General features: G+C 43.1%; 1 protein-coding gene across 1 annotated transcript in view; it reads left to right on the forward strand.

Moving 5' to 3' along the window:
• Positions 1 to 4,747: 4,747 nt before the first annotated feature.
• Fmo1 (flavin containing dimethylaniline monoxygenase 1) overlaps positions 4,748 to 21,491 on the forward strand; it is a 31,927-nt gene continuing 15,183 nt past the window's right edge. The window contains exons 1-2 of the mRNA XM_041662729.1: positions 4,748 to 4,853; positions 11,480 to 11,615. Coding sequence (XP_041518663.1) covers positions 11,484 to 11,615 — 132 coding nt within the window. The 5' untranslated portion in view covers positions 4,748 to 4,853; positions 11,480 to 11,483. The remainder of the gene's footprint in view (positions 4,854 to 11,479; positions 11,616 to 21,491) is intronic.

A 21,491-nucleotide genomic window follows, 5' to 3' on the forward strand; every position in this document is an offset into this window, starting at 1 on the left:
AGGATGGCTGTTTTTAACCAGGTGTGGTAACACACATCTGTAATCCTGAGACCCAGAAGGCTGGGACAAGGAGATAACATGTTTGAGGCCAGGCTGGTCTACATATCAAGACCCTAACTCACAATAGGGAGAAAAATAAGAAAGGGGGAGAAAAGAGGAGAGGAGATAGGAAGGGAGGGGAGGGGAGGGAAGGAAAGGGGAGGGAAGGGAAGGGAAGGGGAGGGAAGAAAAATCTTGCTTTCAGGCTGAGTCCCCAGCCTGACCTCTCCTCCAGCCCAATGCCTCCTCCCTGTTTGCAGCTTCCTGCTGCAGTCTGCAGAAATTGTTCTTCTGAACAAAATGTGCGCTGGCTCCCACTCCCCTCCAAACCCCTCCCCAAGAGGATTCTCCTTACTAATCTTTCCTTTAACCCTCCTCTGCATGAGAGCGCTCTGGTTTTCTCCATCAAAACCAGATGTGCCACATTGGTTCTGTGCAGAAAAGCAAAGATATCGTTCAAGCGAACTACCCAGGCCATGACATACAAATGCATTTCAAACAATCATCCCAAAATATGAAGGTTTTGAAAGCTTAACCCAGAGGAATAGTTTTCTTTGAAGCCGGCCTTTCACCCTGGAGGCTGTTCCTGACCTGGAGACGCTTTGGCTTGCTTCCAGGAGCTACATGTGCTCACACCAAGCAAGACTCACTTGTCCACCCTGCCCTATGACCCAGGAATAGATCAAAGCAGCTAATGCAAGGCCTCTTAGGATAAAGCTGTTCTCAATCCAGATGAAACGTGCAAGGTTTTATTAAGGAAAATATCTGTGTCAGCAAATAAGAGGAGCGCCTGGGACGGCTGCAAGAGTTATCGGCCCACAGTGCAAGGTCCGTCCTCTGTAAAGGAGAGAAGGAAGAAAGATCAGAGGCCAACAGTGCAGACTACAATGTAAGGGAGAGTCCTCGGGCCACGGAGTTGTCAGGTTGTGCGAAAGGTCCAGAAGAGCCACCATTTCTGCCCTATGAATCCAAACAAACCATCACAGGGACTGGCCACCCTACTGTGGGGTGACAAGTGTACTTCTGAAGTTGTCAAATATGACTTAATTAGATACTTAACTGGAAACACTACAAATTCTGGGGCAGGATTCGGTTTACAATCAATGAGGAGTTTTGTTGCTAAGTAGTTCTATTCTTTTTTTTTTTTTTTTTTTTTGATTTTTCGAGACAGGGTTTCTCCGTAGCTTTTTTGGTTCCTGTCCTGGAACTAGCTCTTGTAGTCCAGGCTGGCCTCGAACTCACAGAGATCCGCCTGCCTCTGCCTCCCGAGTGCTGGGATTAAAGGCGTGCACCACCACCGCCCGGCAGTAGTTCTATTCTTGAAGTCGTTGGCAGGTATAAGACAGATGATCGCCTAAAGGCATCAGTTTCTCTTGGTGCTGAACCATTTCAAGGTTCATCAACTTTTGTGACCTGGGTAAAATACTCAGAACCATTGTATATGATAAATGCTTCAATTTTACATAATTATATTTAGTTAAAGCAGTCTGTCTTAAGACTGCCATCCAAGTAAATTCCTTCACCCAAGTCATGTGACCTGCATGGGCTCATTGGCTTTCACAACCAGGATCACCCACTCTCAAGTCTTTACTATGTGAAGGTACACAGAATAACAAAGCTATTATATCTTTGTATTTTTTAATAACTGCCTAAAATCCAAAATTAACATATCATATCAATCATCTTATTTCATCTCTATGCATCAAAGAGGGAAATGGAGGGCAGGTTGTCAAGAAAAATTTCAGAATGGCTTTAATATGTCTGATATCATAGAATAAAAGTGTATTGACGTACCTAGCCTCCATTCTGCAGACAGGTTCTCCCGGGAAAAACATAGAATAACCTCAATGTGTAAGAGCCTTAGAGAACTGTCTCCTGTTAAGGATACACGGGAAAGATACTTTGTGTGGAGGGGCTGAGGAATGGAGAGCTGCATACATTTGAACATTGCTTTTTGCATGGCCCTAAAGGAAAGCGGTATACTGGGTAGGTCTAAACTGCCCTGTGCCATTTCCCAGTCCTAAAATTATGCAGCTTTAAGAATGAATCAAAGTGGGAGATGGAAAGGAGATTTAAGACAATGGGATGGAGAAATGGCTCACCAGTTAAAATCAAGTACTGATCTTGCAGAGGACCTGAATCCAGTTCCCAACACCCACATAGGATAACTTACAACTTCCTGTAACTCCAGCTCCAGGGGATTGGGTGCCCCTGTAGGCACCTGCACTCACCTGTGCACATACTCACATACATAATTAAAAATAAAAATAGTTTTTAAATTAAAATGGTTTCTAGATATAATAATTAATCCAGCCAACGACGTACTAATGCTTTGGTTAGTGGTGACTGGGCACAATTTGTTAGCCGCAATCACCAAATCTCCATACTTGGAAACAAAACAGAATTTTTCTTAGACATAGGGGGTCTTTTGGCGATGTCTCAGAACTTCTTAATCACTATGTTATCCAAAACAGAAGAATATCTTTCTTGAAAAATCAGTGGTTGCCATGCTGAGGACAAAGGAAGTCATATGGGAGCTTGCTGTGGGATTTTAGTGCCACAGCGCAGAAGGACATATTTTGATTATTTGTTTGTTTTTTCATAAGGACATATGTTAACTTTGACTCTTAGCTATTCAGGCAGAAAAATTATGTTTTCAACCAGCTACTGGGGGGCCATGCGGTGCAAGTCTATGCTACTCCTTCAAGAGCATGATTGGCTACCAATCCGGTTTCTAAGGGTCCAGACCCTCTTGAATAACAGGCTAGAGAGCTTTCTTTCATCCTCTGTTCTTAACTATGGCTAATTAACATCAATCCCTACAAGAATCCAACATGGAAACTACCATTGAAGGCCAGATGCCTCATTCATTCATAATTAACACAAGTCTCTAGCAACTATAGAAATGAGAGAGTATAATAAAATGATCATGTCTATGCTCAGTCAGCAGCCCAAGGTCTCTTGTGTGCCATGTGTCCTCACCCAGGGTCTAGTGGCTCCTTTAGTGCTCTCAATGTATACATCAAAGTAATTTGTTTGAGTATAAACTTTGGGACAATAACGTAGTCCTAACTCTCAAGATGCTTCTGAGTTAAGGTCATAGGTTTTCAGACATTCAAAGACGTATTAGACTATTAGACTAACAATAGTCTTGCAGGCCTACTTTATGGAAAATTTAGGTTTTAAATCATTCACTGACTATCATCTTCAGAGCTACAGGAGGATAGCTGAACTAACAACTCACAGCTAGCAATGCTGACTCCTTGCCAAACACTGAATGAGTCATGAAAGCCAGAGCTGAGCCCAATAAATGAGCAGAATATTCAGTAATGTATAGGGTTCTCCAGAAGAGAGGTTAGAGGCCATGCTGAAATAGTATTAAACCAAAAGAAAAGATTTGCCCTGCCAAGAGCCGTTCACTGCCTCAGTCTCCCAGTATCTCTTGGAATTTTCTTTCAGTGCCTGTAAGAACTCACTTCAGCTGGGAACCAATCAGCAATTCTTATGGGCAACTCATCAATGCATCACACTGTCAAGACCATCACACATGGGAGTTTTCTATGCCCGTGGCCATTTCACATAGATTGCCACTCCTAACTCCACAATAACTATTTGAAACAGGCATTATCATCCCTATTTCAAATAGATGAAGATGGAGCTGAGAAAAAAAAACACATTTTTTTTCAAAAAAATATTTTTGATAATAGAGCTGGTGAAGACGCTGAACCCAGGATTTAAGAGTTCAAGACTGATGTGGGATTCCCCTCTGTGTGCTGTGAATATCATTGGTTAATAAAGAAACTGCTTTGGGCCTATAGCAGAGCTATAGGGGAATAGAACTAGGTGGGGGAAACTAAACAGAATGCTGGGAGAAAGAAGGGAGGAGTCAGAGAGAAGCCATGGAGCCACCAGACACGGATGCTGGAACATTAGTTGGTAAACCACAGCCATGTGGCAACACACAAATTAACAGAAATGGGTTAAATTAATATGTAAGAGTTAGCCAATAAGAAGCTAGAGCTAATGAGACAAGCAGTGTTTTAAATAATATAGTTTCTATGTGGTTATTTCAGTTCTGGGTAGCGGGAACCAATAAGCGACTCTCTCCTCCTACAAAAGACTGTGTTCTTTCCATAGGTCTCTCTCGTATTTCCCAAGCTTTAGAAATTATATTGAATGATGTGATTGATATATGCTTTTAGAAATAATAATTTGCTCTGAATGAGAAATGGGCCAAAAGTCTTAGAGATGCAATGTGACATAGCAGCCATTGTTAATTTTATCCTTGGCCCCTCAAAGAGTGGAGTGGAGGATGCCCCTCTAAGTGCCCCATTTAACTTACAGTTTTCCCACAGAATGATGGGATTTAAGTACATATCACCAGCCATGCCTCTGTTGCAATTAATCAATTTAAAATACATCCAACAATTAACCTTGGGTTTCCATTTTTTCTGTAACATCCCTTATCTGTTAGACCAGGCTCGTCCTGCCAGCCGGGAACTCCCAAACACTGGCTCACAGACTATTTTGATCTTCTACTAGCTCTGGAATCCTAATTGTGTCAGTGCCATTAGAAAGAGCAAATACAGCTACTTAAAGTAAGTGACCTGATAAAAATCTCTGGTTCCTCCTCTGGATGCAGTAGGTGGAGCTGAGGTCTTCCTGTTTTGTTATTGTCCATCAGAGGAGAGCTCAGCTCCCTCAGCCACTGACCCTGGAGGAACTGGGCTGCCACCCCTTGCTCCACAGTAAGGAAGAGAGCTGAGTCCTTTTCCTGGGAGCATAGTCGGATTACTAAACTTCGGCGTTCACTGGTAAGTTCTCTGCTGAATGAATTATTGAGTGCTTCCCTCTAACACAGTGTGAACTAACGGTTTAGAAGGTTTATCTGCCAAGTATTGGCATTTTGCACAGCTGAAACTAAAAGCAAACCATTCTGGAAATTCGACTAACTTAGGGTTTGCACATCATCTGTTTGCTTTGCTGAGTTTCCTGCTCTATTCCGTGCATAGGATTAAAATGTCTTGATTTTTTAGACTACTTCTAGATCTTTTCTGCTATTCCTAAGTCCACAAGTATTAATATCAAGAGTTTGAGAATCACTTCTACACAGCCAGTTTAATCCCATAGGTCTTACTTACGGTTAGGAAAACTGAATCTCGATATCTGATTCTTTTCTTAGTCTCTGGTCTCTTGGGGAACTTGACAAAAACCTTGTAAGGGGCAGAATTTGTGATGTGTGGTGGGTGGGTCAGGGTTAGGCTTGAGGAAGTGACTGGTTACTGTTAAGACGATAAAGATACCAGAACATATTCTTGCTCCAACCCAGGTCTCAGCAGCTTCTGCTCCGTATTATGCGCTCTGCTAGCCTCTGGATACTGCGCCTGCTCTATCTGCTCTGTGTTAAGCTCTCTGCTAGCCTCTGGATACTGCGCCTGCTCTATCTGCTCCGAGTTATGCGCTCTGCTAGCCTCTGGATACTGCGCTCTGCTAGCCTCTGGATACTGCGCCTGCTCTATCTGCTCTGTGTTAAGCTCTCTGCTAGCCTCTGGATACTGCGCCTGCTCTATCTGCTCCGAGTTATGTGCTCTGCTAGCCTCTGAATACTGTGCCTGCTCTATGTAGTCTATGGGTGCCTTGAGCCACCCCTCCTTATCCATCTGAATCTACTACAACTGATAACACTTTAAGTCATACAGCCTGGGCCTGTCATTAGTCTGAGAAATTTGCACACACTCAAGAGGAATGTGCAGGTATCTGCCTGCATGAATAAGGATAACTGCTTAGTAACCACATAAGAGAGTCACGCTGGTTAGTCAGCTGATCCAGCGCCGAAAGCAGCTCCAGGATAATTTCCTGAAACAATCAATAAGGCCTTCAAGTCCATTTGAAACATACTTTTAAAAGGTAAGACCTTGCCTGGAGGCTCCCAAATGTCTTAGATTTAAGGTATGGTTCGTGCAGCAGCAATTCCTGCACAGCGCCCCCAGTCCTAAGTCCCTCATATTAAGTAGTGAAGCCCCAAATGACTTAGTGCATATATTCTAACCACTGAAGTTGGCTGTACGAATAGTAAAGCAATTAGAAGAAAATAACATTTTTACTTCACTCCTTTTTATTAATTAAATTTATTCATTTATTTTATATCCCAACTATAGTCCCCTCCCTCCTCTCATTCCATTCTCCCCCTCCCCCTCCCCCTATCCACTACTCTGTTTCTATTCAAAAAAAAGGTCCTCTTAATTGTAATCAGTAATGGGGCTACGGGACTGCTGTTCCCTGTGTAAATTCTCAAAGCACAGAATCTCAAAGCGAAGACATGACATCCTCATTTGTTGTTCCACCTCGATTTTGCCGCCTTTTACCATAGAAGCTGCTGACGAGCTGCTTTGCGAAACTGCACGAGGTATTACTGAATGGAACACAGCCCTGACTCGTGTTAAAACTGTGTGACGTGACCCAGGCTCAAGCCAGTATTCCAGCACTCTGGAGCTTGATTTAGAGACTGGCAGAAGCCCAAGGCCAGCCTGGGTTACATCGTGAGTCCTGGCAAGTCTAAGCTAAAGTAGGAAACCTTGTCTTAAAGAAAAAGAAAAAGAAAAAAAAATCCACCCACACCTGAGATAGCTTAGATAAGATTCAAACACTTGAGTATCGCTGAGTTCTCTATGACAGTCTTAAATAACTCAAGCTCATCTGTGTTTGGGAAGAAGAACCCCACACTCAAATATTCTCTCCAGACTGGAGGTGAACACTCAACCTAACCTCATCTAATTAATTATTTGTATTTTCCTTCCTTGATGTAGAGGACACAGGACAAAATCCATAGGGAAATGCAGTGGTTGCTGGACCTTGCTGGTAAACATTAGCAACCTTTGTGCAACCAACAGTGATTTCCCAACTCACTTGAAAATCTGATGCAGTTTAATTGTTTTGTTATTTTTCTTAAATTCCCATTCCCCCAGTAACATCAACTTAGCAAGTTCACTATGAACCCTTAATTTGTGTGACTTACTTCTCCCATATCCAAGTTAACCTCGACAGGGCTCTGTTCATGGCATTGTTTCTTTTAAAACCTGCAACTAATAATTCAATTTACTGAATAGTCTAAAGAGTATTAATACTATAAATGCTAGGTTTGTGTCAAGATGTAAACCAGCACCACAGTAAGTAACATGAGTGTGCTATCTCCATTAATAAAATGTCTCACTGTGATCTTACCAGTGCTGGAATTACAGGCATATGGCAACATACATGTTTGACAGCAGTTACTTTCTTCTGGGGTCTGCTACACCCCCAAGAGTTAAGTGCTGCTTGTATACTGGTTGAGGGATTCGTACAGTACCTGAGGCCAGGTAGACAGCTAGCTTCATATTAGAGATGAGAAAATGGAGACACAGAAATATTAAACTATCACCCTATATTGATAACTATCCAACTCTAAAATTCTAATCCTAGTCTCCAATTTGTAACCCCCTAGGTAGAGTCGCCAAGGAAATGTACTGCTCAGGGTTGCTGAGTAAATCAGGTTCACACTGGGTTACAGTAACAGACTGCTGGACGGAGGGGTTCTGCACATTGCATAATTGAAAAAAGGTGGTTATAAGTCATCAATCTCTGACTCAGGATATTAACTTCCAATAAATATTTGCTCTGTTAATTGTTTTAATTGAAAAGCATACAAGATGATCAATTCATTAATTCTACCCTACAAAAATATCAACCCATTGCCAAATATTTGGTGCAAGCATCATGCTGGGAACTGAGAAATCAAAGAAAATACCCTACTTTGGGGAAGCATAGCCTTGTGCAGAAAGAAGACCCACAGACATGATCAACATAATCAATAATAAATGTAATATGTCCTTGTGGGCACATATGTAGGCCAAGAGTGTTGAGCTCACCATGTAGTCAGAAAGACACATACGCCTCATGGGACCATTGCCATCCCTGAGCTGCTTCCTGACTCTGGAGCCTTTGCCTCCATCCTCTGACTGCTGAGGTCATAGGCACCCCTCTGTCAGTGTCCTGCCACTGCAACATCAGCCTAACCTCTCCTCTTCCCTGCTCGCACTACAACTTAAAGAGAAAGCATCTTGGTGCTTTACAAAATATTGAGTTTGTTTTTTAGTTTTGGTTTGGTTTGGTTTGGTTTTGGTTGTTTGAGACAGGGTTTCTCTGTAGCTTTGGAACCTGTCCTAGAACTTGCTCTTGTAGACAAGGCTGGTCTCAAACTCAAAGAGATCCGCCTGCCTCTGCCTCTGCCTCTGCCTCTGCCTCTGCCTCTGCCTCTGCCTCTGCCTCTGCCTCTGCCTCTGCCTCTGCCTGAGTATTGGGCTTAAAGGCATGCACCACCACTGCCCAGTTTGAGATTCTTGCTTTTCAAGTTTGACTTTCCCACTAAACCAATCACTGCTCTAGACAAAGCTTCAAAAAAAACCCTAAAATATCAGTGTCACCAACAAAGAAGTCACTCAGAGAGTGTTTGATACCTGAATTAATTAAAGAATAAACTCCAGAATCTAGTCTAGGATCCTCGAGGGCATCTGATTCCACCCTCCACATGAACTATTCATCTGCTACTTAGACTGACTCCAAAACTTTGTCATCTAGACTCCACTTAGGGAAAGCCAATCTCAGAGCCTTAACTATTGGTAAATGTGTATATTGAACTAGTTACCGTTTCTATTTCATCACTAACCATGATTCTAATCCTTTATTCCACAAGATAAGAGCAAATGTTTACAGTGCTGTATCAAACACTCCAGTTAAGAGTCACTATGTGCCAGGTGGTGGTGGCGCACACCTTTAATCCCAGCACTCAGAAAGCAGAGGAAGGCAGATCTCTGGGAGTTGAAGGCCAGCCTCTATGAGTTCAAGGTCTACAAAGAGAGTTCCAGAACAGTCAGTGCTACACAAAGAAACGCTGTCTGGAACAAAAACAAGAAAGAGTCACTATGCACGTGCTCTTTTGCAAAGTGAACCTGATTCAATTTCTTGTCTGAAGACTCCATCAGCTCACAAGCAGAGCCAGTCCTTGGCGTCCTCCCTTTACCTCTACTAACAATAGGATCAATCTGTTCCTATTTCCTTCCGTCAGCAATGTTAGACCTGAAACAAAGGCACACTAGGCAAGGATATTGACCAGGTCTTGACATCTGAGTGCACATTCTTCTGGGTACTGAGGAAGGGCAAGCCCTCCTAACTAGCCTTTTTTCTTTCTTCTGCTGCCATGCTCCCCCTGCTGACCTCCACTCTAGTTTCCGTGAAGCCATAGGGGAGTTACCTCCCCTCTTTCTTAAGCCAGCTCTTATAAAGGGCTCCTCACCTCCTCAGAGAGTAAAATGCAGCCTGTGTTGCTTCCAGTTGGCCTGCTCACACTCTTCCTACAGCCAGTACAGTTCTGCACATGGCTTTCAACATCAATTTTTATATGCAATCCCCTCCTTTTTCCCTAGAGTCATTTTTTTTTCATAAAACTAGTTATTTTCACTGGATGACTATTGAGTCCATAAGAAAAACAAATATGCCTTGTGTCACAAGGAAGAAACTGGTAGCCAAAGGAGATGAGCAGTTTTCCCATGTCACCAAGCTAATTGAACAGGGACCCAACACCAATGCATCTTGATGTAGGACCTAAGCTCCAACTCCCTCTCTAAATGTCAGGTCACAGCACACCTCTGGCAGCCAGGAAGATGAAAAATCATAAGTTCTCCACTCTGCAGTATCCATTGTGGTCTAAAGCTTGCCTCTTCTGAGAGGACTCCTCCGGCCTTACCTGGTCGTTCATAGCCACCCACTATAGAAAGTAACCAGTCTTACAAAACTTTTACAGACAGGTGAAGGGCGTGGCTTTTGAGTCAAGAGATAGTTCTGTATCCATTCCACTGTATCCTCAGTATTTCCCTGGAAAGAGCACACAGCAGAAAATAAACCTGCCTCAGCCTCCATGGCTGAACTGCTTCTCTTGGGTTTCCAGTCCTGCCGACACAAACGATGCACAACACACCCAGTTCTGTGGACAGTTCGCGTGGTCAACAAGAAAACAGAAAAGGTTCAGGGAAACCTCATGATTGGTGATTTCCTTGCGCTTGGGGGTAGGGTTCCGGTGCATGCTAACAGTGAATGCCTAACATGTACAAAACCAAGGACCACAAAAACAGGGTGTAGTGGCTGCACATGCCTGCCAACCCAGCCCTCGGGAGGTGGAGGCAGGAGGATGAGAAGTCCAAAGTCAGCCTTGACTACATAATGAGTTTGAGGCCTAGTTTTGTGAGACCCTGTCTCAAAAAAATAATATATGTATCATAAATATGTATGTATATATATGCATATATATACATAAACTTGAGATGAAATTACCCCAGAAAACATATTAGGAAACAATGTCTAATATTTGATTTAGTGTATGCTAAATGTGTATGCTCTTGGTCAGAAATTCAGAGAAATTATAGAACTTTGGAAATAGATTACATTATTGAGCATTTACTATGTGCCAGGGCCTGTTTCTCAGACACTTGATAAAACACATCAGCTCATTTGATCCTCAGAAAACAGTTTAAAGGAGCTACAAGATTTTCTGTTTACGCGATGCCCAGAGGAACTAACCGACTCGGATCACACAGTTTGAACCGACAGAGCTGTTTGTTTACCCAGCATGCTATAATGCCTCACAGCGTTCCTACAAGTCCATGCTACTAACACATGGCCCAAAATTCTCAAGCCTGCACCAATGCTGACAGTGCAGTGTGCTCCACAAAAGAGAACCCCATCCTGCCTTCCACTCAGATCCTCCCTACAGCCACCTCCTCTCTTCCATTGGTGACTAGTGGTAAATCCTATTCCAGGAGCACTGTTGTGGCCTTGGCAGAATGCCAGGAGAGAGCCCAGAGGGGCAGGGCTGTGGCACCTGTGATGGCCACAAATGTCTGGGTTTCTAGTCCCAACCCCACCCTACCAGCTGCTGCGCAGTTTTCTCTGATGTCCCCAAACCAATCGGTGTGTCAGTGTTAAAGTAATAATAATAATAATAATAAAAAGAGCGGGTTTTACAAGGCCACCTTGTCCTGTCTGCTGCTCCAGCCTGCTCTGGGATTGGAGCCGGAGGATGGAGGCAAGCCAGTTCAGAATGCAAGACTCTGCCCACCAGAGGGTCTGGTTTCAGATGCTCTGCCAGAAGCTACAATTGCATTAAAGACCACGAGTGAGTGGACTGAGCGCCAGCTCTGGCCAAGGGGTGGGGACACAACCCAGCACAGGGGTTAACCCAATGACCTGTACATTTTCTTTCTCACATTCACACAGCACAGATAGTCTACAGAGGACTCAAACTGAGAAAATCTCTTAATCTTCCAAATTCTTTTCCTGGTTTGTTGAGTAGCCAAGGCTTGGGTGGGGCTTTTGTGAATAAAAACGCTCTCCTTCGTTTCCCTCCACCGAGGAACATGGCCAAGCGAGTTGCCATCGTGGGAGCCGGGGTCAGTGGCCTGGCCTCCATCAAATGCTGCCTGGAGGAGGGACTGGAGCCCACCTGCTTCGAGAGGAGCGATGACCTGGGAGGACTTTGGAGATTCACTGTAAGTAGGGGTTTCACAGGCTTTTATCTGTCTATTGGAGGGTGGCTTGAAAAGATTGGAAATGTCTGGCGAACGGAGAGCATTCAGGAGGGACCCTGAAATTGTGAATGGTATAGAGATACAAGAAACACGGGCAGAGCTCTACCCTACAGAGTCTAGACGGGGGTGCCAGCCGCCTTCTAACTGTCTAAGGTGAGGAGGAAGAAATACCCGCCAAGAAGCTCACAAAGTGGAGAGGGAAAAGCAATGCCTGAGTCTGACCAAGAAAGCATACGGTAGGAGTACTGACTGGGAGCGTGTGGGGTGGTGGTGGTGGGGTCCGAGGAGTTGAGGTGGGTGGTCTGCACTGAACAGAGGCTGCAGAGAAACTGAGCCTCCTCTGCTTGCATAGTTTCCCAGATCCTGCTTCATCTGTGACACAGGGTTCAGTGAAGCAGGAGTTCCGTAACCAAGATCTCGCTGCCTGGCCAAAGGTCGTCCGCTCCAGGAACTAACAGTAGAGAATGGGAATCTGGGATCTAAGCTAATCGGTGTTAGTGTGAAGGAGTCGATGGTCTGGAAAGCCCACCCATGGCTGGCCTGGAGCCCTCGGGTAGGAGGGGTGTCACAACTGCCCTGCTTTGGGGTCAATGAAAACCCAAAGCCAAAAAAGGCAGTATTCTTTGGGTTCCAGCAGTCTGCCAGGGAAGCATTTTGTTTTGTTTTGTTTTTAACGCTCCGCGGCTTCTAGATGAAAGTGAAAACATTTCCCATGAAATTTAGGCAAGCTGTCAGGAGCTGGGGAAATGGAATGAGTGTTAGATAGCCTGGCCTCTGATTCCCTGGGAAACATTCCCCATTATAGGATACAGGGACTTGGAACTGAAAGAAAGTAATTCTTTTCTAAATCAGAGAGCAAAACTCCAGAGAAGCCAGTGCTGCATGTTTAGGTAGAGTCCTCCAGTGCAGGCACGGCTCACAGAAAAACCCCCGTCAGCCTGGCTACCAGATATGATCTTTGATGTATAGTCTGATAAAGAAACATTCCCATGACCGTGGTTTAAATTGCACATGTTCTGAAAGAGGGGCGAACCCTCCCGTGCTAAATCTCCTCTTCCACATTCATTGTAGGCATTACTAATCAAACAGTTGACCTTTCTGTAATGACCATCAGGATGCCAGATAAGTACCTCTGACCAGTAAATGTTGAGAACTGGCTTGAAAAAATAAAATTGTTCAATTAAATTCAGAGTTACTTAGCTAAGGTAAATTTCAGTCAAAACAAAAAGTGAGTCCAAAGATCAGAAGTTGTACTTAGTCCTTTGAGACACTAGATAGACAAAAATCTTCAGGGAGGTCATGTAACTATTAACCCTAAAATTCATTTCCCTAAGAATCAAGAGAAATTAGTCTCGATCCAGTTGTGCCCCACTGATGTGTACAGGTCAAACATCTACTCAAAGAGCACAGTAGGGGATGCAAAAATGAGAAGGATTCCCCGCTCCAGAGAACCGTTGGCAGAAGAAAGAAGGCGAAAGACCATGCAAGTCACAGGCAGGGCTGCTGTAGCAGTTGAAATGAGGGCAGAACCACAGCCACTGCTCGGAAACCGGAAAAGCCATGTAGAATGGACAGCCTGTGGCGGGTGTCAAAGGAGTCCAACAAACAACAGAGAGCATGCTCAGAAAAGAAAGGTGGTTTCTGGTGCGTGCAGTACACATAAGAGGAGTAATGGAAGGGAAAAGAGTGGATGAACGTCTGGGCAACTTTAACAGCAATGCAGGACATTCTTTGCTGCTGCTGCTCCTGCTGCTGCTGCTGCTGTTATTGTTGTATTTGAATACACACATGACAGGAAGGCTCAACGACGATTGTACCTGAAGACTGAAAGTCCCTAAATGACAGGAAGTGTTTGAATATTCTAGTCCAAGCTGAGAAACCACAATGACAGGGAAAAAAAAAAGGCGTGGGATTACAGGCACAAGAAAGGGAGCTAGTCTAGGCAAGGCCAAGAGATAAGTTGTACTCTTTCCCCCAAAGACTGGAGGACCGGGAGTGGGAGCATGGGGGAGCACACACAGGAGAGGGAGCACAGGCAGTCACACTGAAGCAGAGAGGTAAGAAGACAAAGGAGCACTCATATCAGAGGCCTCCGTTCTTAATGAAAATACAGCAGTTTGGGGGGGGGGGGGGTGTAGGATGGTAAAGGGAATCAGAGAAATAGAAAATGAAGACAGTCATTTGTGGGAGAGGGCTGGGAGCGAGCTCAGTGGGTAAAGTGCTTGCTGCACAACCATGAAAACCTGAGTTTAGATCCCCAGAAGCCATGGAAAAAGCCCGTGTGGCAGCTCAAGCCTATAATCCTAGGGCTAGCAGGCAAAGGCAGGAGGACCTTGGTGGCTTGCTGGTCAGCCAGCCTAGCCAATGTGTAAGCTCTGTTTTCAGTGAGAGACCCCATTTCAAAAAGTAAATAAAGAGGAAAGTAATAGAGGAATATACCAGATATCAAGCTATGTCCTCCACAGGTATAGCATACACACACACACACACACACACACACAGAGAGAGAGAGAGAGAGAGAGAGAGAGAGAGAGAGAGAGAGAGAGAGGGAGAGGAAATGTGATAAGCCATCAGAAAAAAAAAAAAGACTAGCCAGATTATCTAGCATTAAAATGGCAACCAGATACAAAATATTTCATCTGTATGACTTCATTTATAAAATGAAACTAAGTTTGAAAAACAGATTAATGCTAAATTTCCAAAGGTTGGGATTAGGGATAACCTTCCCTGTCATCTAGCATCTCTCCTTATATACAGCATCCTGTAGGCACCGCTGCAATACCATGAACGTCCCTCCACTAGGCAACCTCAAAGGTGTCTTCCAGCTCCAGGGTGCTATGAGTTCCCTGAGATATTCATTCCCCCTCCTTCCCCAACACACACACCACCAACTAACACCATCAACAGCAAAGATCAGCCCAAAAACATCTTGGGATTCAAAGAAAGGTACCCCATTCAACGTCAAAAAACTCAGACAGCTTCCATTCCCAAATAGGCAAAGAGCACAAATATAAAGATCATGAATTCATTTAATTAGTCACTACCAAGATCGTGATTCTGGTCCTCCTAGGTACCACAGCAGACAAAGGTTACAGTGAAAAGGTACGGGCATCAGAGACTGAAGCAGGAGCCAATGGAATCACTAATTAAAAAAATAAAAAGCAACACGTTGTTAGAGACTAATTCTGACTGCCACTAAGATGGACAGAAAACATGAATGTGGAACACCTTTGTCACGGTGAGCCTCTCTGGCAGCTGAGGGGCTCACACCACGAGCACTATTGGTTGATGCTCTCAGTTATAAAATCATAGTTGGAGTTAGAACTCGGTTGCTAGATGACAGGACACGTGAAGCCCTGGGTTCAGTCCCCAAAAACCAGCAGAGTAGTCCATGCCTATGACTTCAACACTCGGGGGTAGAGGTAGGAAGATCAGAAGGAAGTTAAAGATCATCTTCAGTTAGGTAGTAAGGGGCCAACGCGGGCTACTTCTCACCCTGCCTCCCAAAACAATAAAAGTAGTTCAAGGAAAAGCAAGTGAGGCTTTGTCTTGCCGCTAATAGTGAGTATTGCTTTTGTAGAACTTGACTGTAGAAGGAAACTTGGGAAGCAGTTTGAGTAAACCACATCAGCATTGCCTAGAGAGGATTAACAGTACTGGCTGACACATGCCCTGAGACAGATTTCAGGGCTTAACCACCAACCTGAGGATGACACCTTCCTGTTGGTACATCAGGATCTTCACATGCATCCTTTCATTTATTCAGCAAGCTTTTATTGATAGCCCGCTATGTGCTTCTTCATTTTTGTTCTCAGGAGGGGGCAAGGTGAAGCATAAACATAGGTCATTCCTCTATTCCGCTGAGGAATTTTTCGTTGGCTGTTGCTTCCTGAGACTTGGTTAACTTAATTCCTACAACCTTTCAAAAGGCATTTTCATGTATTAGCATGTGTGCATGTATGTGTTTGAGAATCAGAACACACCTTTATGGATCCACCTTTACATGGGTTCTGGGGACCAGACTCAGGTCGCCAAGCTTGTGTGGTGCCACCTCACTGGCCCTCAAACTTTCTTTAAAAGTCTTAATTCTAAAACTTCAGTAGTCTTGGTGGGTTTCATTTTATTTGTGTATTTTAATAACATTTATTAAATTTCTGTTATCTATACTGGAGTATGCTAGACAAACCTCTCCCCCAGCCAAGCTTAGATTCTTGGACAACACGGATTTTCTCAAAGGTTTCTCCAGATCCCCACAGCTGCCCCTGTCCTTCAGAGAGAGTGACTGTCACCAGGAAGAAGTGTGGGAAATGGTGACGAGTTCTCTCACTTTTACAGCTACATCTCAGTTGTTTGGAATCTTATTACCATCTTTTTCTTTTTTAATTTTAAGTAAAATTTTAGCAGGTAATAAAAAATAAAGGAACATTGTATAGAATTCTCAAAGAGTTAATAAAAATATCATTACAAATGAATTTATTTTTTTACATCATACATTGAGGGATTTTTTTTCTCATTTTCATTGTACTTTAAGAATTTCATACAATACGTTCTGATCATATTCACTCCTCAACTCTTTCCAGATCTACTTCCCTGTTCTACCCACACTTATGTTCTCTTTTTTAAACAATCAAGTCCACTTTGTGCTGCCCATATACTCCTAAATGTGTGACCTTCTGCTTTGCCATGGTCAACCTACCAAGGGCTATACCTTTAATGAAAACTGATCTCTCTCTCTCTCTCTCTCTCTCTCTCTCTCTCTCTCTCTTTCTCTCTCTCTCCCAATAGGTCCTCTCCTAGGGACTGGGCTTCATGCCCACCTTTCCTTTTCATGCTGGGACTCTTCTGGCTTGAGCTAGAGTATGCTCAACATGTCGTCACAACACCTGGGAATTTACAAATGCTGCCGCCTTTTTGTGTCTTGAAAACACTACTCTGGCTTTTACAATATTTCCACCCTTTCTTCCACAATGATCCCTGAAAATTGGGAGGAGAGAGTGTGATATAGATGAACCCTTGAGGGGTAAGCAGTCTTCAATCTCTAGGCCCAATAAGGTACAAGATAAGGGTTGTATCTTATTGAGTGGGACTTAAACCCAATCAGAAAGTGGTGGTTACTGCCATGATGTTTGTGCCACTATTGCAAGACACTGAGCTTGTCTTGCGACTCCAGTCATTCCTGTAGCTCCCAGGGTTCACAGTTGGGTAAGACTGATGATTTCCTTTCTCTTCCAGGAGCCTGCATAGCACTTTCCAGCTCTGATTGCTAGCCAGTATGGATGAAGCATCTAGGCCAATACCAGTTTAATTTCTCCGTGTTCTGTGACTCAAGTATGCAGTGTCTTCAGCAGCAGGGTCTTACTGCCAAGTTCTAGAGGGGAAACAAGAGTACTGGCAATAGCCTATAATGTTCGTGGGTCTGTGCATCCACAAGGGCAAACAACTTCAAAAGAGATAGCCCACTCCTGACACTGGGCTTTTTATTTATAAGCCTATGGTGTCTAGGGACATTGTCTCCTCATTATAGGATAGTTCTTTGTATTTGTTTATGTGTACATATTTTACGAAGTTTAACTATAGTAGGTTTTCATATGACTTTTTTGAAAGGTCTTAAAAGCTAGCCATCCCTACTGTAGTTTAGTTCCAAGCCCCATTTTTTTTTTGCTTTTTTATTGTATTTTATTATTCAAAGCAACTTTTAGATTTAAACACATTTTGATCTTATTCTTCCCCTCTCCCAAGTCCCTCCAGATACTCTCCCCACCCAATTTCTTTCTCAAAATGAGATAGAAAAGGGCCTTTGACCCACAGCGCTTCTGTTGCCAGCAGCTCTCCTGAGCTGTCCCTCAGATATCATGGCTTAAATAGTTAACATTAATGAGAAGCTCAGCAGAGCTGTTTCAGGAACTTGCCACTACCGTTTCCATTTAGACCTGGGGGTGCATACCACTGTCCCTCCATACATGTGGGGAAACTGAGACTGGGAGAAGGTAAGAAAATTCCAAAGACCAGCCAGTAAAAATAAAAAGTTCACATGTGGATTTACGCAGTCTGCCCCTTTGCTCGGGAGGCGTGCCATGCAGTTCTAGTGTGTTTCACAGTTCAAAGGTCAGGCGAATCCTGAGTTGTGCAAGGTCCTACCAAGCACCCAGATCCCACTGTGCTGCAGAAGCAAAGTGGACCAGAAGCCCAAAACTCTTCCATTCATCCTCTTATTTTGTTCCTTTCTTCAAAGCCCCTCTCCCCTTAATCCCTTTCATACATTTTTTCACTTCATGAGGACTGACTAAATTGTTCCCCTAAATGACCCCCATCAGTTCTCAGCAGACATATACTCCCCACACTGTGTGCCAGGGCAAGGAGCAGAAGCACCTAGGATTGTCTGCCGCTGGCAGGGAGGGGTTGTCTGGAGACATTTCCAAAGAGTTCGGGAATTACTGGGGCAGACTGGGGAATCCCTAAGGCAAGTACTGGTCCAGCACCCACAAATAGCTTTGGTTGGTGACATGTTCACTACACACGTGCAAGCCCTGGTGTTTATGCAGGAGGAGCAATTGGTGAGAGGAGAGAGAAGGGAGCAGAGTTCGCCATGGGTTCAACCCAAAGGACTGAGCGTATTCTCTGAGGCTAACATCTGTGATACATTATTTCACAACAGGCTTCAGTGTTTCCTGGAAGCGCTCTCTCTCTCTCTCTCTCTCTCTCTCTCTCTCCTCCTCCTCCTCCTCCTCCTCCTCCTCCTCCTCCTCCTTCTTCCCTCCCCCACTCTTTCTCTCTCTCTCTCTCTCTCTCTCTCCTCCTCCTCCTCCTCCTCCTTCTTCCCTCCCCCACTCTCTTTCTCTCTCTCTCTCCTCCTCCTCCTCCTCCTCCTCCTCCTTCTTCCCTCCCCCACTCTCTTTCTCTCTCTGCCTTTGTAAGCATTTTCTAAGCTTTACAAAACAGAGAACTTCTCCACTCCTGCTCCCTTTTTGTTTGTTTGCTCTCTCTTGCTGCAAGAGCTCATGAAATACAGAGCAGCTTGGCTGCTTTGAGCTCCGGCGGGCCTCATTACCCCCTCCCCCCACCAGAGTGGAAACATGTAATTAAAATCCTGTAACTTTGGGGGCTATTTTTATGGAAATCCTCACGGAGCATGTAGCTCTCCCCTTCTTAAAGAGCATTTCCTTCTCTCCCTCCACCTTCCTCTCCCCCACCTCTATGCAGGCACAAGCCTGTGGGGTGTGTGTGTGTGTGTGTGTGTGTGTGTGTGTGTGTGTGTGATTTATCTTTACTGAAAATTGTCTGTACTAGCAATAATATAGTTGTGAGATTCCTGGAAGCCAGAAACTTGAGAGTTTGGGGCCCTACACAAATTGATCCTCAAATTTTTACACTCATTTCTTTTCTTCTGACAGTGCAGCTTCTTTTCTGTGTAGCTTGTTCTCACTTTTATCTTAATAGGACTTTAGCTCCTATTCCTGTAGCTCGGAGGGAAGCTCATTGCTGTTTTGAGTAAAACAAACCAACTTTATTTTTAGTGCCCATGACCACCTGCAGTTTAAAGATCTTCCTAAACTCTGCCATCCACACACAGCTAGGAAGAAGCACTCCAGCTGAAATGAGGAAAGAACTGAATTTTTATTTCACCTATTTTCAATTCAAAACTCAATTAGCTCTGAAAAATTTCTAATCATATTGTATGAACTGAGATGTGTGGATCCAGTTTCCCCTTCTCTATAGCCCAGCTTCCCCTCACCTCTCTCATTCTTCTTTTCCCCTTCATGAAAATAAAGTTTTTCTCCTAAATGGTCCCATCAATTCTCAGAAAGCACAGAATCTCACAGAGTATTGGGGCAACTGGCAGAGACAACACTAAGAAAATATAACATATATAGATAAATGATAGATAGATAGATGATACAGATAATTTTTGAAAGCTTAATATGGAAAAATAAAGCGAACCACTTCATTAATAGTTTTAGATTGGTTACATGATGAAATAATATTTATACATATTTAATTAGGTAAAGTATATTTTTAATAACCTTCACTTGTCTTTTAAAGTATAACTATTCAAAAGAAGTTGTAAACATAGCTTCTGTCACATTCCTGTTGGTTAGTGCTATTGTAAAGTCTTGCTACTCAAACACGGTCCATAGCACATAAACAAATCATATGAATGTGCTCATGTCCAATCTCAGACTCTCGGGCTCACCCAGACGTGCAGAAACAGGGGCGATGGCTAATAAGATCGCATAGCAACCTTAATTCTAAAGTAACTGTAGAGAACAGTGTTGCCAGAACTTAGAACCACTGGGTTTGCCTAATTTACACTTAATTATAGACTGTTGACTTTTAAAGTATATGAAAAAATAAACTTTTCAGAAAAGGAAAGTGAAAATTGTGCAAAATATAATCATTTCTATTGAGTTAACAATTATAAAATTAATTTCAGTAAATTCTGTTAAACATAACAATTACCAAAAAAGATGTATTTTTATTTGAAAGTTTACGCATAGGCAGTATCACTACTATGCTTGTAATTTTTAGCTGAAGAAAATATTTTGTGTGAAATAACGGTTCTTCATCTTCAACCACTACTGGCCCACTTTGACTATATGAGGCTGCATTGATGTCTAAGGGTGTTTTGTTTTGTTTGTTTGTGGTACTAAGGATGGAATCCAGGGCCTTAAGCATGGTAGACAAATGCTCTCACACTGATATACCCTAACCCAATATTCAAGGTTTTTGTTATGACAGTTAAGCTTGCTTCTTGCTTATTAACATACCTAATTTGGATTTCATGGATGATAATATCCTTCTCATGAGGATAAAGGACTATGCCTAATTATTGCTTAGTTACATTTTAAGAAGAGAAACCAAGGTCGCAGAGATATATTGACTGAAATGGACAATTTTTAAAGCCTTATCGGTTCATACTATTCTGTTTAAAAACTGCTATCCAAAGTGAAGCAAAGGGTGTTATAATTTAAAAATATAACTATACCACTCTCCCCTTCTTCTCTCTCCAGCCCTTCCTATGTCCTCCCTCACTCCTTCTCAATTTGATAGTCCTTTTATTATTTTTTTCACATATATAATATAAACACCTAAGTATATCAGTACAACCCGTCGAGTCCATTTAACGTGACTTACCACTTTTTTTTAATATTTATTTATTTATTATGCATACAATATTCTGTCTGTGTGTATGTCTACAGGCCAGAAGAGGGCACCAGACCTCATTACAGATGGTTGTGAGCCACCAAGTGGTTGCCGGGAATTGAACTCAGGACCTTTGGAAGAGCAGGCAATGCTCTTAACCACTGAGCCATCTCTCCAGCGACTTACCACTTTGTATTGGATAATGATTTAAGGGTCTTATCTCTAGGAAAGGCTAATTCTTGATCTCTCGGAAGTCATCAGTGGCCTGGAGTTCTTTGTCTGGAGTGGGACACCCTGGGATTTCTCCCTTCTGCATTAGCAGATCTATTGGTAATATTGTTCAGGTCTTTTGAGGCAGCTAAAGTGAAGCTGCCAGATGTGGAACCACATATCAGGTTGCAATAAACTCATATAAATTGATATGGACCAGTCCCACTAATTTAAACCAATAACATTAACTTTTAATCATATTTAATTATAGCCTCTATGATAGCTCTACGTTTTGTTCATGCCTAGATTCATATGCTTTCTGGGGACAGAGTGAGCCTATCCATATGAACGGTGTATGTTAATGTGTTTATTTGTCCACTTATCCATATAAATAAAATAACTTACCTTTCTGTAAAAAGAAATTGTGTGAGTGTGTGCTATAATACTAAGGACTTTCTCTTTTAAATCAATAGTTCTCCATAATAC

Source organism: Microtus oregoni, unplaced genomic scaffold (assembly GCF_018167655.1).
Source record: "Microtus oregoni isolate MIOR12 unplaced genomic scaffold, Mior012 000013F_ref0000133, whole genome shotgun sequence".
NCBI classification, from domain to species: domain Eukaryota; kingdom Metazoa; phylum Chordata; class Mammalia; order Rodentia; family Cricetidae; genus Microtus; species Microtus oregoni.